The sequence below is a fragment of the Chanos chanos genome, chromosome 1 (assembly GCF_902362185.1).
Source record: "Chanos chanos chromosome 1, fChaCha1.1, whole genome shotgun sequence".
NCBI lineage: Eukaryota > Metazoa > Chordata > Actinopteri > Gonorynchiformes > Chanidae > Chanos > Chanos chanos.
This window is the reverse complement of record NC_044495.1, coordinates 6,578,897-6,597,032: the sequence shown is the minus strand read 5'-3', so window position 1 is coordinate 6,597,032 and position 18,136 is coordinate 6,578,897. Positions and strand designations below refer to the sequence as shown.

General features: G+C 41.0%; 2 protein-coding genes across 3 annotated transcripts; one reads left to right on the top strand and one right to left on the bottom strand.

Annotated features, from left to right (window-relative positions):
* The first annotated feature begins 2,013 nt into the window (after positions 1 to 2,013).
* LOC115823249 (sodium/bile acid cotransporter-like) lies at positions 2,014 to 4,108 on the top strand. The gene is made up of 5 exons (XM_030787291.1): positions 2,014 to 2,369; positions 2,676 to 2,880; positions 3,161 to 3,339; positions 3,743 to 3,942; positions 4,053 to 4,108. Exons 1-5 carry the CDS (start codon positions 2,044 to 2,046, stop codon positions 4,106 to 4,108), a joined length of 966 nt encoding a protein of 321 aa, XP_030643151.1. The 5' UTR covers positions 2,014 to 2,043.
* Positions 4,109 to 6,901: 2,793 nt separating this feature from the next.
* On the bottom strand, positions 6,902 to 14,371 carry LOC115818569 (sushi domain-containing protein 4-like). 2 transcript variants are annotated; one of them, XM_030781986.1, is made up of 9 exons: positions 14,251 to 14,371; positions 12,956 to 13,103; positions 12,244 to 12,435; positions 11,795 to 11,989; positions 9,613 to 9,804; positions 8,906 to 9,108; positions 8,356 to 8,489; positions 7,373 to 7,749; positions 6,902 to 7,076 (listed from the first exon to the last, which is right to left on the bottom strand). In XM_030781986.1, the coding sequence occupies exons 1-9, from the start codon at positions 14,266 to 14,268 to the stop codon at positions 7,051 to 7,053; spliced, it is 1,485 nt and encodes a 494-aa protein (XP_030637846.1). In that variant the 5' UTR covers positions 14,269 to 14,371; the 3' UTR covers positions 6,902 to 7,050. The 2 variants fall into 2 exon arrangements, with proteins under 2 accessions (XP_030637846.1, XP_030637838.1); XM_030781978.1 differs by having other exon boundaries at positions 8,356 to 8,494; positions 8,914 to 9,108.
* Between the last annotated feature and the right edge of the window lie 3,765 nt (positions 14,372 to 18,136).

The window sequence follows — 18,136 nt, the reverse complement described above, 5'->3', positions numbered from 1 at the left end:
TGCACAACATGCTAAACATGCACCAGAGAGTGTTTTATTCCACCTAATCAATCTGAACCACAGAAAAGGACAGGAAGATTTCTTGAGCAAGAATGAATGCCATTGGCAACTTATGGCCAGAAGATTCATAGGTCATTTGACTCATGCTTCTTGTGCTTCTTGACATAAGAGGAACAGTCCCCAGAACATGCAATACTCTCTTTGTTTTTGTAACCGCTGAAAATCACAAGGATCTTTTTTATTGTTATTAATTAGTAGTAGCATACAGAATACATATGTCAGACATGATATACAAAAGAAATAAACAATGTAAAGGACCATTAAAAGGATCATTTTGTAGAGATGATTACCAAGACCATTTTATTATTTTAGACTGGCTAGGAAACCTTGTGAGTGGACAGTCACTAACCTTGATTAGATCCTCTGGAGCGTCCGTAATTTGTATAGATAACAAACTCAGTGTATGGTGTTCCTCAAGGCTTGGTACTTGGGCCATTGTTCTTTTTTGTTGTGTATACTCGTCCTGGGTGATATTATGCATTAAAATAGTAACAGCCTCCACTTTTGGGCTGATGAAACATGGCTGTACATAGTAGTTAAATTAGATGAAGTTTCTCAGGTCCCTAAGGTAGGTGACTGATAAAAGAACATCAGAAACTTGATGACTTGCGAACTCTTCCCGCTAAACTCTGATAAAACAGAGAAGCTAACTGACTGAACTTTGAACCTGTTTTCTCTGTTGCAGCTATCATGGTGATCAAAGACAAATGTGTTACTGGTCATTCTGATCTTTCATTTGGAATGCTGCCAAGCTTGTGTATAAAAGCCAATCAACATTCTTGCTCATTTGAGGCTAGACCGCTGCAATGACTCATTCTCTAAATATTCTGTACATAAGGACATAAGGTGCTTTCAGACCAGAGGAACTTTTTTATAGTTCTTAGAACTGTTGGAGGAAGTACCCCCTTTTTTTGTGTGTCCGCACAGCAGGAACTGAGGACGATCATAGTTCTTAGAACGCCGTTTTGAGGGACTTTTTTAGCTCCTACTTCAGGGTAGGTACTCTCCCAGCACAAGAGGAACCATGAGTGACGTAAGTGTACGGCAGGGTTTCTGCTTGGATTTTTTCTTGGCGTCCGTAAAAAATTATTTTACTGGACAAATTTGACTTAGCAGTCACGTTTCAATAGCAGTCTATGTTACGAACACAAATATAATGTACACCTAGGTTGATGGAGGACTGACAATGTCCTCAAATCAGTTTGACTATTTAATGAACAGTAACGATCGAGCAAAACCTCAACATTAGCTGCTAAAATGTAGGCTATTATGAAACATTTGTAATCTGTAACATCGGTAGGCTGTTTAAAAAAAAAGCTTGGCCTACATGGCATCAAATGTAACATCTGGTAACATTTAACACTTTATTTTCTACTTTTGTCATTGTGGCAAAGTCCTCTGTTGCTGACTTGAAATCAAACATGTCCAATGTATCTTTGCAGCTTGCAATGCATATATGCCGTGTCACTCTCTCCTCCTCCAGGCTGTTTCACTGTCAAAACACAAAAGTCCTGTTTATGGACAGCCTTCGTTATAGCTACGTTTTATATGAGCATTATTACCGGACATTTTGACCGGCAAGTTTTTATTTTCTTTGTTTTATTTACTTTTAGTTTTTATATTTTCCCTGTTCTGTCTCGACGACATTGGCTTCCTGTCAAATTTTGCTGATTATAAATTATAAATTGATTATAAATTACTGCTGCTTATTTACAATGCTGATAATGATACTGCTGCCCAATACTTAGCTACTTTGACATGCTCACTGGGGTGTCAGGCCTGGATACTGTACAGATCTTTTGTGAGAATGGCTATTTTAAAAAGTGCTTTTCAGTTGATTAATGCTGTCCATTTTACTATGCATCTCAGGATATAACAAGGGAAGGATAACTGAATAGCACTGGGCTGAATTACAACATGAATTGTACAGAAGTTGAATGGGGCAGCTATGGCTCCATTAATACGACCTCTCAAAATACTACCATGGCAGCTGCTTTCCAGTCACCTTTCTCTCCGGCCATGGACAAAGCCATCAGCGGCTTCACCATCATCATCCTCTTCATAACCATGATCTCTCTAGGCTGCACGATGGAGGTGTCCAAGATCAAAGCCCATATTGTGCGTCCCAAAGGCGTGGCCATCGCGGTTGTGGCCCAGTTTGGCATCATGCCCCTCACAGCTTTCAGCCTGGCTAAGATCTTCCAGCTGTGTCCAGTCGAGGCAGTCACGGTACTCATCTGTGGATGCTGCCCTGGTGGGAACCTGTCGAACATTTTTGCTTTGGCTCTCAAGGGTGACATGAACTTGAGGTAACTTGGGTTGAGCTGCATTACTGAATTGCACTGTTGGATAAAGGTGTCCTCAAAATGTCTAAAACATTTCAGAATGCTCTGGGCTCCAGAGAGCAAAGGGAAAAATTCGCAAAACATTGTCGCCAATGACTTCTTTTTAAATTTGCTGACACAATGGTCATACATGCTTAGTAAGTTATTTACCAACTAACAGTTGAAGCACAGTGAAACCCTAAGATCATTTAAAATAAAAATATTGTATTACTTACCAAGAGGAAGGAAACTTACTATGAAAAAATGACTTATGTTTTTCCCTCTCTCTAGTATTGTGATGACCACATGCTCCACAGTCTTGGCCCTGGGCATGATGCCCCTTCTCCTTTACCTGTACTGCCAAGGCTTTGCCAATCTGGCGAATGCTGTTCCTTACACCGGCATTACTATAGCGCTTATCATGACACTGGCACCCTGCGCTATTGGAATTGCCATTAACCACTGGTTTCCTCGATACTCTCAAATAATAATAAAGGTGAGAACAACACTTTACCTTTGTTTGAAAGGTACCCTTGACAATTCCCTAGTCAAATTCCCTAGATCTCTCTCGACGTACAGTTGCTTTATTGGTGACCTCATATAACATTCAAATTGATTTTACCTGATAATTCTTTGACACATTCAGACCAATTATAACTCAAGTGTACCAGAGTTACAGAGCGTGGTAGATTACCTAAAGAGTGTATTTGACCTTGATATGGCATCTATGCTAAATTTTACACTGAAATGACAGTTGTTATACAACTACTCAACAGGCTGGACTTACTATCCTGTTGATCGCATCTGTGGCGATTGGAGTCATGTCTGGCATTACCATTGGAGGAACAGTGTGGGTGGTGCTCTCTCCTCAACTGATAGGAGTGGCCTGTCTGATGCCTCTAATTGGCTACCTGCTGGGATACATCCTGTCAACCATTTTCAGACAAAATGGACAGTAAGCATTCTCTATATCAAGACACTGCTGGACCTTCTATATATGACTGTTTGCACACTGAGTTCACTGACCACCTATTGCACACTTGACTGACCAAGAGGGGGTCTCCTCTGTCTCTGGTCCTTCTCAAGATTTCTTCTGTTTTTTCCCTGTTACACCTGGGTTTTTGGGGAGTTTTTGCCCGCTATGAGGATTAAGTCAGGGGGTGCCGTCCTGTTTTGTTTGTTGTGGGCATGTAACGCCCCTTTGAGACTCTAAACAATGACATTGGGCTCTAAATAAACTTGAAACTTGAAAGTAAGGCTTAATCTATAAAAAAAAAATCTGGCTAGCCAGCAGTTCTTCAAAATAAAAAAAATAAAACAAACCTCTGTCTCCTTGACTACCTTTTCTCTTCTCTCAGATGCAGAAGAACCATCTCCGTGGAAACGGGCTGCCAGAACATCCAGCTGTGCTCCACAATTTTGAAAGTGGCATTTTCCCCGGAGGTTATTGGACCGCTGTATTTGTTCCCACTCATATACATCATATTCCAAGGGGGTGAAGCGCTGTTACTCATCATTCTGTTCAGGATCCACCAAAGACTCAAACCCTCAAAAAAAGGTGAATGTTTCATGCACTCTCAAGTCAGAGAAGACTGATCCCACCTGCTCAGTACAAGGGTTGACAGATTGTATTAAATGTTCCTATTCGTCTTTTCTAATTGAATACAGAAAAACCTGTGTACTTGGCTGTGGATCCCAAACTGGAGGAGATGAAGGGGCCATAATCAGTTGTGGACCTCTGACCTTTCACTCTTATTGGCTGACAGAACTTGACTGACGAGGACAGGAACCAACGTATGCTGTAGCAGCCGAGCTGAAGATGGTAGACTGAGGAATCCCAAATCCATAACGCATAATAGGAGAGCCAGTAACTGCTTTTGCACCTTCTCTGTGTAATGTCACAGGAAAATGCATTTTGGATCCTACAGTCTACAACTAGAAACTTGGCCAGTTTGTTTGATAAACTGTGACAGAAACAGTTCTAGAATGAATGGACCCAGTCTCTCTGTTTAATGAACCCAAAGCCTCAGTTTCCCAAAAAAAGGAAGGAAAAAAAAAAGATTCAAAGTGGTAAAAGAAAGGAGTATAAATTAGAACTATCACTAATTTAATGTTAGAATGTTGTTAACCAAAATGTGACTGTTTTTGTAGAGCAATTTTTTATTACAAATGAGTAATCAGAGAAAGATGTCAATATTGCAATTGTACTTCTTGCTGTTCCTTAGACATGTTAAGGGACACTGAATGTCTATCCAACATATACTTTCCTGCTTTAATGTAGTGTACGTGTTAGTGTTATTACTACTCAGACATTTGCCCTTTAAGACATTAACAGTGGTTTATATAATAAGCTTGAATTATTTGAAATATTAGCTGGTGAAGGGGGGGGGGGGGGGGGGGGGGGGAGTTAAGGGGCAGACACCCTCCCTTTAACAGGAAGTGAAGATTTGTCATGAGCACACTGTCGCCATCTAGTGCTAACTAACAAACATAAGCGCTAACATGTAACAGAACCAAAGGTTTTCCATCTACAAAATCCCGAACCAATTCCTACCCACATGTGAAATCAAATAAAAACAGTTTAAATTTCAGCAACAGTAAACACAGTCACATAAACTGATGGCTTGACACATTTAAACAATATTTAATTAGAAATCATTACAGGTTATATACAGAGTAGAATTAAATTACCTTTGTACAAATGTTAAAATACTATCCAGCACACATCACTCCATTCAGCTCAAAGATTTAAATAGAACAAAAATTTATACAGCACAAGAGTTTTACTTTTTTTTTTTTGGTATCTAATAAATCCATTAACATTAATTAACACAATGATCCCTCCCAGACACAGTAACAGTATGTCTACTACTGAAGCAAAAAAAAAAAGAAGAAGAAAAAAAAAAAGAGACAAATGACATGGAACATTAACCCCGCGTATGACGACAACTGCTTTCAGGAAAGTACGACAAATCAGAAACACTCTGAAAACAGAAATGTTAAATTTCTTATTTCAGTTTTCCTGCGTCGAATGAAACGTTTTGATATACGCATTAAGCAGATGTAAACAGATAAGAGAACAAGACACTGAAGACCGGCGTGTTCATGTAATCTCTGGAAACCAAACATTCATTTCATCTGTTGTACTGAGTAGAGTGTGAAAGTTATTGAAACCTCCAGCAACTGTAAGGAACTATTGCTGCATAGTAGCTAAAAGCTAAGGCAATCCTGATGATGAGATGAATGTAATGTATTTACAATGAGAGCAACGTCACTAGTACGTTACATGTAAGAAGTGTTTAAGTGGTAATGAAATTCATACTTCCCTGCAGCTTGTGGACAAACGACCCCTCTTTATTAAAGCTTTTTTAGAACTGTGAAATTTCAACAGGTTCACGTTTCATTCCGTAATTTAGGAGAGCGATCTGGATGCTGATGTCACATCCTGACTCACGCCTGTAAGTACTGAATGGGTTGCAAAGAGTTAACGCGATAAAATGAACGCAGCTTGTTGTGACGCCCGTGTCACCTCAGCGATCGTCACGATCGAGATAATGAGAAGAAGGAAAACAACAACAAAACTGATGATAAAAATAGCCCTTCGCTTAGTGGTTCAGGTGACTGAAAAACAAATATAGCCTTAAAAAACAAAAAAAACAAACAAATAAAACCCAGCAACACGACTCCTTACAAAAGAGACACTGCATCATCCTGCCGTGAAATTACCCATACAGTACTAACATAGCGACTTCATCAAAACATGAACGTACTCCGTGATTCCAGTAAACATCAATTAGCCCCAACATCCATGCATCATTCATAGCGCAATAGCTAGCCATATATTGTGTGTGTTTGTGTGTGTGTGTGTGAGAGATGATGCAGAAGTAAACATGCAATACGGGTGCCAAGTGTCCCATTTTACAAAAGTGATTATAAAAACGAACCAGTGTGGTGAAATACTTCTCACTGCTGTCATCCACAGAGGGGGGAAAAAAAAACATAAACATAAACAAACAAACAAAAACGACAAACTAAAACCAAAACTCATACTCCAAATGTATAACATTGACATACATTTTAAATGAGAAGACTCTCCTGAGGCCTACTGTCTGGTCCTTACTCTTATTGTACAGCTTTGTGTCTCTCAGCTAAGCCATTACACAGTACATTGTGTAGGACGCCTCACTGTGTTATAGAAATCATATAAAAGCGTTTCAGTATATACACACACGAGACGCTGCTCAGCATCCCTTGCTGGAGAGCAGTACCGGTCTCATCTCTAGGAAGGTAACAAGTGAAGGAGAGGACATTCGAACATTCTCAGGGAAGTAAACGCTGCTTCAGGAGTCAAAGTTGAATGTTCTCGTTTTGCTCCCGTGTGCGGTTCCGTGTCTTCCTCCAAGACGTGTTTTTTTGTTGTTGTTGCTGTTCTCTCCTTCATTTGATTCCTCCGGGATGTGTATGCGAATGAACGTCAGGGGGGATGGGGATGGGGATGGGGGGGGGGGGGGCCTCCCTGTTGTAAAGTCACCTGAGATGGGCAGGTCTGCTTCGCAGGCAGCTGCAGCTCGATGGAGAATCGGTTCCCACATGCTTCGCCGCTGATCCGCGTCCACAGTGGCCACAGGGCACGGGCTGTCTTAGCCTGTGGACCACGCAGCTTGCTTCAGGCCTCCTTCAGTAAAGGAATATCTGCAACAACAAAGTTTTAACACGAAAATAAACGAATATGTTTTTAAAAAAAAAAAAAAAAATCAACGGTACCAGTGCCACACAGGAGGATACGATTCATGTTATTAAGTAGAAAAGAGAGTACAACAGATACGGATTCTGCTCACGGGCCTAGTTGATCCTTACTGTGATGTATTAAAGACTTCTAGAGGATCCATACAGCAAAAAAACAGTGCTACAGAGTCTTGGTTCAATAACCAACACAACATAACAACATTATGGATTGGGGGTGGGGGGGTAGGGTAGTGAAAGCCCACCGTCAGACACGTCCACAGCAGAGGCCTGCAGGGGTAGACCGTGCTGTTCGCTGCCCCCCGAGCCCCGTCGCTGCGGCTGCGAAGCCGCCAACGCCCCCGGGACCAGGCTCCAGGACAGGGAGGAGGAAGAGGAGGACGAAGACGGCGCCTGGTGAACCGCGGCCACGTCCGAGTGCTGCGAGGGGGAGGAGCAGACGTGGTGGAGCTCGGCCTGCGTGGTCCTCGGCTCTTCCGCCAACGCCACAGGAGTCTGGGACCCCGAGCTGACCGAGGAGACCGCCGCGCTTCCGGAGACTGCCTCCTCGTACGTGGGCAGGGTCACCTGGACTCCCTCGACCATAATGGTCACAGCTTGACCCGGTGAGCCGTGCTCCCTCCTGCGTGACGGCAGAGGGTCAAGTAGAGGTCATGAGGGCGGACAGACACAACTGAAAAACAACCTCTTTCTTGCAGCAGAGTAAGCACTCTATTCACGTGTTAAACGTCCAACCAGTGCACTATGAACGTCATCCATTTCTCTCACAAGTTTGAAACCACAAAGAAACTTAAAAAAAAAAAAAGGTAAAAGGTAAAATGCCGATGTATGGGCTTGTGCACAAACTCAAAAGTACAGAACAAGATAAAAATAACCCAAACAAAAACCATGCCGTTTTTACTGAAAGAAATACACGTAAATTCAGGGGTTCAAACTAAGATGGCAAAAAAAAAAAAAACAGATCAAGGAGCACCTTTTGTGGCAGCATCACAACCTATGTCAATATCAACCAAACCGCAAAGTCATTTCTGTCATTTTCACTGATCATATTCAAACAGAGAGTACCTGATAAAATCATTCACTTTTGAAATGACGTCAGCGTGTTCTTCAGATCGTTTTAACTGAATGACATATATTTTAACTAAATGACATATAGTAATGGCAGTCCTATTCACACAGCCTTGATTCAACTGGTTTAAAGCACTGTGGTTTAGGGGTGGGCACTCACCGGCCATGATGGAAGGACTTGAGTTTGGGTTGCAGCAGGACAAAAAGGACTATCAAAAGCAGAACCAGTGCTACAGAACTGGCAGTGGATGCCACAATGGATAAAGTATTCATCCCCAGAACCGGAGCTGCATCCTTCTCTGCAAGATGGAGACAAAGATAACAATAATCATCATCTTCTTCACACAATTGCACATTCATTGTGGAATGCATTTTTTCACTGCATCAAGTGCTTGGTCACAAGTTAGTATTGCAACAAAGGTGGTAAATGTTTCTTTTTCTTTTTTTCCCCTTAACTTCCTGCATCCATCACTACAATTCTGTATTTCATCTGTTTCCAAGATTGTAATGTAAACTTCTTAAAGTTCCTATGTCACTGATATGACTCTGGAACACTGGGTGTCTGTTTTAAAGTTTTTATTATAGGTTAAGAATGAAAAAGACAGCAACCCATGAATTTCTGATCAGTGTCGTTGGTAGCTGTCATCTCAGGCATCATTCAGTCCATATTTGAGGGAGGGGAGGCAGGGGGGAGGGGCGATTTGGGGCACGGCATTACCCTGAGTGGGAAGGCAGCTGATCTGCATTGGACCGTCCCATTCTCCGTTCTGACAGGTGAGGTATCTGTAATCTCCCTTCAGGTTGTAGCCTTCATCACAGAAATATTCAATCACTGTGCCTTGAGTTAGACGCCCGCACGGGGATGGGTGGCAGGTGTAGCCGCCGTTCTCTGGCTCAAACGGAGGTCGACACACTGATGAATCGATAAGAGAGAGGTTAGAGGGGTTTTTTCAAAGTCTTTTCCTCAAGAATACATAAAATACTGCATGTCTTAAAGAGACAATTTTTGAAGTGCAGCTACGGTTGGCACACTGGCATACTCCGTTCCATCTTTAAGTGCAGTAATGGGGTTGGTTCTTATCAGTACTACCAGTCCCGGAAATCAAATGAAACTTGGTTCAAGTCACGGATCCAGGAAATGAACTGAAATCCGGTCATGACATTAAAAGTTCCCTTTGGAGTAACAGAGGCCTGACAGGAAGTAAACCGGATCTAAGTCAATGACCTGACTGGCACTAAACTGACACGAACTCTGATGAGATGACTGACAGACTTTCAGTTAAACAAGACATATTTTGCACTTATGATTGAACAGAACAAACTCATGTTTGTAAACTGCACATAACAAATTCTATCCGCATTTTTATATCATTGTTTGTATAAGTTGCCACGGTACAGAACAACATAGGGAACATACGGTTAGTGCGCACACAGCGAGGAGGCCCTGGAGACCAGGCGCTCTCCCTGGTGCAGGTGATACTGCTGGAACCGTCCAAAGTGTAGCCGGGATCACAGCTGTACTGCAGCACAGTACCCAGAGGATAGGAGCCTCTGTTAGTCTCTGACAGATTCATTGTGCCATGCTGGATAGGGAACGGCCTGGCGCAACCTAGAGGAGAAGAGATAAACGGATATAGTTTGATTATTTAGACAAACTGGACAGATGGAAAAATAGATGAAGTCAAAAAGTTTCACCATTTGCTTAAGCATAAGGAAAAGAAAAAGAACCGTGGTACTGTGTGGAAAGATCATATCATCTGCTACAAAGTACACACATAAAAGGTTGTTTCTGTAATTTTTTGTATTTCACATGCATGTTCAGATATAGCTGTATATTTCTGATTCGGTTGGTAAGACATGACACTACAGAGTTTTCGTAACAGCCGGTAATTTGCTTGCAAACGCATAATTTTATCAGTTTTTCTGAGGGATGCACTGATCCGATACCGATATCGGTCCAATACTGACTCTAATAGCTGGATCAAGTATAGGTGACAATGGGGCCAATCTATGGGGCCGATCTATTCAATTCAATTCTATTTTATTCTATGTTTACGTCTACGTGCTTAGGTCGTTAAAAGCAGTGTGCCGCTAGACCCGCACATTTTGCTAGAAAGAGAGCTAACGTAGCATGGAGGGAGCTAACAACTAAGGGCCAGCAGTTCGGAGGTATTTCACGTTCGCTAAGCCAACAAATTCTACGGCTGCTGGCAATATCTGCAAAGCAGGATTTCCGCCAGGATTCTTTCTTGCCGATCCGGTGTCCGAAAAGAATTTACCTTATTGGACAAATCTGAAACTTTACCGGTCACGTTTCAATAACATACTGTGTTACAAAAGCAAATATAATGTATAACTAGGTTGACGGAAGAATGCCAACGACCTGAAATCAGTTTGACTATTTAATGAACAGTAACGATTGAGCAAAACCTAAACATTAGCCGCTAAAATGTGGACTATTACGAAACATCTGTAACCTATAACATATGAAAGTCCTCTGCTGCCGACTTGAAATCAAACGTGTCCAATTATTTTTGCAGCTTGCAATGCAGTTAACAGGCTGTTTCGCTGTCAAAACACAAATGCCCTCTTTATGGACAGCCTTCGTTATAGCTACGTTTTGTATGAGCATTATTACCGGACGTTTTGACCGGCAAGTTTTTAATTTATCGTTCTTTTTTTTTTTTTTTTTTCAATTTTACTAGGCAAAAACGGGTAACCACCAGCAAACGGATACCCTGCTGCAAAGCAAATGTTTTGAGGAGTGGTGGTAGCACTGCAAGATAACACAAACAGTTTAATCAAGCACCTCCAGAAGCATCGTGCCAAAGGACATGACGACCAAACAGAAAAAGCGGACAATTCGAAGAGGCAGTCGGCTTTGCCGGGTGCATTGCAAAGACGCGAGAAACTTGTGTGAAAGCAACAAAACATAACTGAAAAGGTTCTCGAATTTATTGTTCTGGATGAGCAACCCCTGACAGTCACTGAAAAACGAGGGCTTCCTCCTTAGCCCAGCTTGTGGCTTAATTGTGATTTATTGTTTACATTTTGTTCTCATTTGATAGAGTTGCATTGTTTTATACTGAAATTTTAATTCCTGACCAGTCTGTTGCTGCATTAAAAGGTTTATACTTGAATTGTAATTCCTGTTAATTCTGAAGATTTTTTACTAAGTTGCTGGTGCACAATTATTTATTATTTTAATAATAAATAACTATTCAGTAAATTTATATATACATACATACACACACACACACACATATATATATTTGTTACATTTTGTTTTAAAAAGTTAGGAAACCAATGTTTAAGTCAAGCTAGATGTTGCCTTACACATAAAAGAATGATGCCAGTCTCTTTCACACAGTGAGGCATACAGCTTATTAATTAAACACTGGTATCGGATTAGTACTCAGTATCGGCCAGGCCAGGTATTGGTATCCGGACTGAAAAAGTCGGATCGATGCATCCCTAGTTTTTCTGGATGTTAGACCAAGTCATATGGATTACTACAATGGAAGTAAAAACATTCACAGGGTTTGGAATGTGTGACTGAGGGACACGGCTGGTTTTGTTACTTTATGTCTCTCACTGACCTTGAATAGGAAGGCAGCTGATCTGCATTGGACCGTCCCATTCTCCATTCTGACAGGTGAGGTATCTGTAATCTCCCTTCAGGTTGTAGCCTTCATCACAGAAATATTCAATCACTGTGCCTTGAGTTAGACGCCCGCACGGGGATGGGTGGCAGGTGTAGCCACCGTTCTCTGGTTCAAATGGAGGTCGACACACTGACAAAGAACAAAACGAGTTTTTAAAAAAATGCAAGCAATGCATGTGTATCTAAGAATGTGTGTCGCTGAAAATCATGTCTTTGAAGGATTCTGAAACGGAACACGGTCATATATATTGTGGCAGAGCAGTGGGATGATAAAATTCAAAACCAGTGTTTCTGCCTGTGTGTCTGCAATACTCTGACTCATGACACACACTCATAAAGAGAAAAAGAAGAAGAAGAAGAAAAAAAAAGATTGTTGGCCCTCACGGTTATTGGGCACACAGCGAGGAGGTTCTGGAGACCAGACGCCCTCCCTGGTGCAGATGATAATACTGGAACCGTCCACAGAGTAGCCGGGATCACAGCTGTACTGCAGCACAGTACCCAGAGGAAAGGAACCTCTGTTAGTCTCTGACAGGTTCATTGTGCCATGCTGGACAGGGAACGGCCTGGCGCAACCTGGAGGAAGAGAACGAAGGATACAAACATAAACCAGACAGATAAGACTAAATAGCTGGACTCAATGAATGAATGGACAGATGGATAGATGAGCAGACAGATAGACAGATAGATACTTTTACCACCTGTTAGAGCATGTGTGAGGGAGGAATGAGGGTGACTATGCTGTGGGCCAAACCACAGCTACAATAGCCAAAAGCACTTGCAGGGTTTTTAAAAAGCAAACCTAAGTGGGTGTGCTAGAGCTTATGTAACTGAGATGAGTCAGAGTTGGTGGGAGTTTGTTGAGAGGCTGTGTCATGTGCCTACTTAACAAAATCTATACAAAGGTGCCGCCAGGAAAGACAAGCCTCTCTTATTGCTCCTGTGAGTCCAACAAAACAAAATTTTCTTGACAAGCACAATTTTTTTTTTTTTGACGTGAGAAAACGCCTTAAGGGTCTGCTTATGCTATGCTGCCACAAAAGATATCGAAGAAGAGGACAATTGGTTCTCTTCTGAGGGATACAAAGGCACTTACTTGTTGCCTGCACAGTAGATACGACAGAAAGGCAAAGCAGAAAAGACAAAGGCAATCTAAGTGTTGCTGGGGAGAGGATATGGGCTAAGGACTGTTTTCTTCCATCAAACATCTTATCCCTCCACAGCAGGCCTGTGATCCTCTGAACCTGAAAAGAAAAAAATAAAATCGTTATTTTCCACGTCCCCATCACATAATACAGGATCTTACTCTGAATCAGTCCAATAGGGTACGCAAAAATGATTCAAACAAGAAAGTGTACCATTCTACACAGAAACCAACGTTACAGAGTTACAGAGCTGAGCAGAGCAGATACATTTTTTCGCGATACGTCAAACCGTTTCGGTCATAAAAAATAGTTTCCAGAGAACACTACACACCCAGTCCAACAATAGCAAAAGACTTCCTTGTTTTGGTTCCAAGAAGAATGCCATGTGACCTAAATACGTCTGTGAATCTAACTCATCTTGTCCTACTAGGTAGCTCAACAGAGCAGATGACTTTAGGAACTGTCTCTAGTTTAAAATAATTTCAAGTCAGTTTTAATTTCACTCAACTGGGAGCTAACGTTGCTGGTCAGAGAATAGATCGAAACATTCCAAGTAATCGAAAACGAGGGCCCATCAACTCTCGAAAAAATAAGTAATTAACATGACGTTTTACTTCCTACAATACAACAAACAGGAAATGTACATGAGTCAAAATATCTATTATTTTACCCGAGGCCAGTACTGGAGAGCTAATGTTTTGGATTTGTCTTTGTTCAAAATATCTGACGGTGTAATGCTATGCTAGTTTGCTAACGAGTACATTGGTCAGCTAACTGCACAGGACCACCCGGATCGACTAACAGTTTTTTTTAGAAACAATGCTGCTTCTACAAATCTTTATTTCCAGATTTTCCTGACAGTGCCGAAACTGTGTTGCTTAACGAATAGTAATTCCAGCAGAAGTGGTCATTATGTAACAAGGATAAACTGTTCACATCCCTCTACGGCTACCTCCAAAGCAACTGTTATTCCAACTCATCTCAACATGACGATAGGTTAGCGCGAGATATACAACATTATTGACAAAGTAACTATCCTTTAAGTCGCAAAGACACCCAAACTATACATGAACTGACGCAAACAAAGTCTGTCATCTACCTAAACAGAAAATCGCTAACATAAAGAAAGTATTCTGCAATGTTTAGCTGGCACTGCAACTGGCTAACAGTTCAATAAATGTTCGACCCTAACATACTAGCAAGCTTCCATGCTAGCCATCGTATGTGAATTAAACAACTCACTTACCCCACACGACACGACCATCCTACAATTAACCCCTGTAAAAGAAGTTTTTTTTAATCGTAAAGTGTAGACATATAGCGTGTCGATGTAAACATAATAACTTGGTGGGGAAAATGCCTACAAGCTAAAGACAAGGAAATGATACTCGTCGAGCACTTACGCATAACAAGCCCACTAGCGTTCTAAAACACGCCCCTTGTGTTGTGGGTAAAATGTGAGCAGGATCGCAGCAGGGCTGGCATGGATGAATACCGCATACTTGCCTAACAAAGCGAATGAATATCACCTACAAATTGAACCAACGAGCGATATTTTTTTTTTTTTAATGTTATACTACAGTCTTCTAAGATTTCACACATCACGCAGGTGTGCTGGTGTAACTGGCTCGATAAATAAGTACTGAAACTCATTAAAAAAAAGGTGGTTCCTGAGTTATGGCAATAATAACTAAGTTGCAACCATATAATGCCCTCATCAGTAGGGCAATTAAAATGAAATTGTTGCACTGCATTTAGTCAGTTCACTTGGGTTCCATGGATTTAATTTAATGATACCTGTATGAATTTTAATCAGCAATCTATTGATTAAAATAAAACTATATTTGACCAAAGCAATTTCACTTGTATTAATTCAGGTGGAGAGAAAGAACTGCAGGTTTAAGGACACAGAGCAAAATGTTTCAGCTAGTTCTGGATTCTGAATCATTTTCTATTTTCTGGCATACCTGAGTTTCAGAGAAAGATATTCTGAAGGATGTTCAGTGATAATTGAATTTTTTTTATTATGTTTGCTTAAAAATGCCAGGCAGCCATGCTCCATGACTGTGGGCAGTCACTAAATTGGCTAGCAACAGATGCTTAGAAAAATCAAATAAATCTTCAGAACAAGTCATAAATGCCCTCAAACACACATCAGTTGTTGATCACTTGCAGCTTACAGCTGAGTAGTACCATGACTGACTTTATTGTCTTATCGAGAGTGACGTTATATTCAATTAGTTCGCTGAGGAGTATTTCCGGGGGCGTTTCGATCCAAACACCAATGTTATTTACAGCTGGGTCATGTCAATGCCATTGGCTTATTTTAACAGTGCTGGAATGCCCCTTTCACCAATCAGAGACCTGGATCTCTTTTATATTGTCTGTAACCAATGCTTTATTTTGCCGGCTGCAGTAAACCTGTAAAATGGATAGATTTCTGTGGAGAAAATATGAGGAAATGTTCAATGACATTAGGCAGCACCTTCATGTCTCTCAGCTTTCTGAGGCAGCACAGGCAGCAGACAAGGACAGGTTGGTAAGACAAAGAGCTGAGGTCTTGAAGGAGTCATGGAAAGAGGAGTCTGTAAAGTTGCAAATGGAAGGAGAGACCTCAAGAGAGGCACACTTGTCTTAGCAGGAGGATAAGAATGGTTTTCTGAATGAAGAGATTTGTGTGGAAATTGAGGTAAGCAGGAAAAATTGGAGCTCTGGTCCACCTGAAGAACTTCACAGGACACCTGCTGGACCCCTTGCATGACACAGTCAACATGGGACTGCATTACATCCTGCAACACCTTGACTGCCCAGGGACATATGCAAGGATCCTGTTTGTGGACTTCAGCTCAGCATTCGAAACCGTCCTTCCAGAAATCCTCTCCTCCAAACTCCTCCAAGCTCACTGTGTCCCCTGCCATCAGTCAGTGGGTCACCAGCTTCCTGACAGGCAGGAAACAGCAGGTGAGGCTGGGGGAGGTCACTTCTGATATACAGACGAATAGTAAGGACAGCAGAAAAAATCATTGGTGCTCCCCTGCCCAACCTCCAGGACTTGTACTCTTCAAGAACCAGGAAACAGGCAGGGAAAATCATTACAGATTCCTCACACCCTGGTCACAACCTTTTTCAGTTCTTCCCCATCTAGCAGGTGCTACAGAACCTTGTATACCAAAAACTGCCAGACACAGGAGCAGTTTATTTCTTCATGCCATCAACCTCATAAATAGGTGACCAGTATCATCTGCTATGCCATAGCTACTCTTGTTTCATCAGATAGATACTACACCCTGCTTCACATCTACAAATACTGTATTGTAAAAATATTCATACATCACAATTTCCCATAAGTGATACACATTATTGTTGTTTGCACTACCACACACATTTGCACTTTATATATATTGTTTGTCTTTTATATAATCTGTATATTGCTTGCATATTGTGTATGGTCTGTGAATAATATGTACATTGTCGGTATATTGTCTATATTGCTTGAGAGACACCAGTGGCCGGAACCAAATTCCTTCAGTGTGTTGACATACCTGGCCAATAAATCTGATTCTGATTCTGATAAAATACTAAAGAAAGACTAGACTCAGGTACATGAGCAGTTCTAAAAGGTTGTGGCTGCTTGGAAAGAGCTTACAGAATACTTGAGAGGACTGCTAAAGGTCAGAGAGAAGATTGAAGAAGGAGATGGGAATAAAGATGATCAGAGAGAGACAGCTACAGCTGCTGGAAAGAGCAAGAGCATTGAACTGTAAATGGGGAGGATGAATGGGACATGGATGCAGAAGAAGAAATGGAAAGAAAAGAAAAGAAAGCAGCTGATGTGTTTATGGTGGAGCTGAAGGATAGATTGGCACAATATAGGCCTCCCGAGGCCTCCTGATCAAGGTTGCCTGGAAAGAGGATAAAGAAGAAGCGGGCTGACCTGGAGAGAGTGATGAAGCACACAGAAAATTTGTTATTGACAGCTGTGGGCACTATGGTTTTCATAAAACATAAGATGATCCAAATTAACCAAAAGGTTCCAAAGCCCTATGTAAGCATAAGGAATTACAAAAGCTTAAATAGCAAGAGCAAAAGACAACAGGAAGAAAGAAAAGCTTGCCAAAAAGTTGGAAAAGGAAAAAATGAGATGGAGAGAGAGAAGAAGGAAAAGGCAGATTGATTAAAAAAAATTAATTAATAAAAGCTTTATCTGATATTGCATCACCTCACTTTTCTGTGCCTTAGTTTGTGAATACTGGCATGTGCCACAGTAACAGAGTAAAGTAACAATTCCATAGAAGTAATGGATGGATCATATTACTTAATTACTACCTGTCATCTTGAATGACTTCTTGCTGACACAGTGGCCCAGTTATGTTATGGTTATTCCTCATTAATGTGAACAGCAATTTTGTGGGAGACCATTTTAACCACTGCTTTTTAAAAGTTTCCCATTGTATTATTTTAGTCATATTCAAAGAACATAAATTCAGAATCAATGCTAGCAACCCACAATCTTATGCACAGCAGTCCTCATGTTGACTAGAAGAAACACACTGCAGTACTGCAGAGTTTAGATTAGATTAGATATGCGTGTGTGTGTGTGTGAGAGAGATAAAATTGGAGCCCCTGCAATTTGATATTAGAAGATGTCTTAATTCAGACACTGTAAAAATGGTGCCTACTACAATATCTCATTTTGGACAAAGTCTAAAGCATCATCACACGTATCCTTAACTGATAAGGCAATCCAATTTGACCAACTGACCCATTTGAGCACCGACACTGCTATGTGTATCAGATGGTAACTGTTAAAAATAAAATATTGATTAACCAATGTCATACAGCACTGTAGTTTTGTATGTTTTAACTCATGTAGTTCAAATTGAAATGGAATTTGTTTGTATTTTACGTATGAAACTCTTGCTTCAGATATTCCACACTACAATAATTTTAGGCTATCCTAATTCATTTTGAAAGATAAGTTCATTGATCAAGTATTTAATCAAGGTGCAAATTTTGAAACTAAATACTTAATCAAGGATCAAATCGTTCAAAATGGATCCCAAAAGTATTATAGTGTTAACATCATACTTCCGTTAGCTAACAAGCATTAAGTGGGTAGTCATTGTGTTACA